Here is a 1,845-nt window from a genome sequence, read left to right as displayed (position 1 = left end):
CTCCAGAACAGCAGCCAACCACCCAACAACTTCTCCAGATGCTGGAACGCCAAGAGCGGCTCATCCAGCAGCAGGCCGACGTAATACAGGAACTCCGCCACTCCAAAATCAACCCTGAGGATCATTCTGAACGCCCTATTCACGAAAGTATCCGTGAAGAGTCAGCAAACGAATCCCACCCACCATCCCAACCAACCCCAACCACTCTTGTGGTGCTAGGCATCCCTTTACACCTACTATCATGGCTTATCCATTACCCTCCCATTTCCCCCGCCCAACAAACATGGACCAATATGATGGGACGGCGGACCCACAAGACCACCTTGACGCCTTCGAGGCTTCTATGTTATTCCATGGAGCGTCTGACCCCATCATGTGTAGGGCTTTCCCCCTGACTCTTAAAAAAGCGGCCCATCAATGGTTCACCCGCTTAGCCCCAAACAACATCAACACTTGGGAAACCCTTGCTTCCGTTTTTAACACAAGATTCACAGCAAGCAAGGAGCAACCAAGGTCATCATACACACTGTCCGGCATTCGCCAGGGATCCAACGAATCCATCCGGGCATACCTCGATCGATTCAATACCGAGGCTATGAAGGTACGTACCCTAAGCCCCGAAGTAGCCGTACATGTCCTCGTTATGGGACTCCAGGAAAGTCTTTTCCGCACGGAATTAGCCAAATACACCGACCTTACTATGGAAGACCTCCGTGCCAAGGCCCAGCAATTCATCAACCTCGAAGAAACCCACCACATGCACACCCATACTGAGCCCCAAACACACCACCCCTCACGGGAAACCAAACGGCCAAGACCACAAGACCTACCCCGCGACTTACCCTCACTGACCAAAAAAGCCAAATACTCCACTTATACCCCCTGAACGCCAACCGTACCCGAATCTTGCAAGAGGTTCTCTCCACTCACCTCGTCCAACTCCCATGCCCCCGCCCTACCAAGCCCGAAACCGCAAGACCGATCCAAATATTGTGACTACCACAGTATGTTCGGCCATTTAACCAATGACTGCACTCAGCTCCGGGATACCATCGAAGACCTTATACATGCGGGTCATCTGCAGCGATTCATCGCAGGCTTAGAACAGCGCCGGCGGTCACCACAACCCCGTCGCCCAGAACCCCCAAGAAGACGGTCCTCTCACAATTTCAACAACGGCGACATACCCCACGTCCTCAGACGGATAGGCACCGAGCAGACAATCGGCGACCGGGGAGCCCAGTCGATATCAACACCATCTCCGGAGGGACCTCGATGACCGCCCAAAAAAGATATGTCCGGGAGGTAATGCACGTCGCTGCCAAAGGCTCCCAGCAGAGACAACATTACAGATCCACCCCCCCATTACTTTTGACGACCGCGATTATGAAGGTGTCGTCCGAGGCCACGATGACCCTCTTGTCATCACCGCCAAACTCAACAACAAAAAGGTTAGTCGCTTGTTCATTGATCAAGGTAGCTCGGCTGACGTTATTTTTCAGGATCTGTTTGAAAAAATGGAACTCTGGGATCGCGACCTCCTACCTTATGATGGACAGTTGGTTGGATTTTCCGGTCAGGGAATCACTCCAATGGGGTACGTAGAGATTTGGCTTACAATCGGCAACCACCCAATGAGCAGGACCGTCCAAACAAAGTTCTTGGTCGTCCACTGCGATTCTGCATATAACGCCATAATTGGCCGCCCAACTTTGAACAGGCTAGGCGCCATCGTCTTTACACTCCACCTCTGCATGAAGTTCCTCTCCATCAATCTCCAAGTCTGCACCGTAAAATGAGACCAACATTCGGCCCGCAGCTGCTACCAGATGAGCCTCCGCCCCC

General features: G+C 52.7%; 1 protein-coding gene across 1 annotated transcript; it reads left to right on the top strand.

Moving 5' to 3' along the window:
• On the top strand, positions 242 to 886 carry LOC109327730. The gene has a single exon (XM_019560890.1). The coding sequence runs from the start codon at positions 242 to 244 to the stop codon at positions 884 to 886; it is 645 nt and encodes a 214-aa protein (XP_019416435.1).

This window comes from Lupinus angustifolius, chromosome LG15, assembly GCF_001865875.1.
Source record: "Lupinus angustifolius cultivar Tanjil chromosome LG15, LupAngTanjil_v1.0, whole genome shotgun sequence".
Classification (NCBI taxonomy): domain Eukaryota; kingdom Viridiplantae; phylum Streptophyta; class Magnoliopsida; order Fabales; family Fabaceae; genus Lupinus; species Lupinus angustifolius.
Note: the sequence above shows the minus strand (reverse complement) of the source record. Positions and strands in the feature narration are given on the sequence as shown.

Excerpts from the sequence above, each read along its gene's own strand:
- LOC109327730 (XM_019560890.1), top strand. The coding sequence starts at position 242 with ATGGCTTATCCATTACCCTCCCATTTCCCCCGCCCAACAAACATGGAC.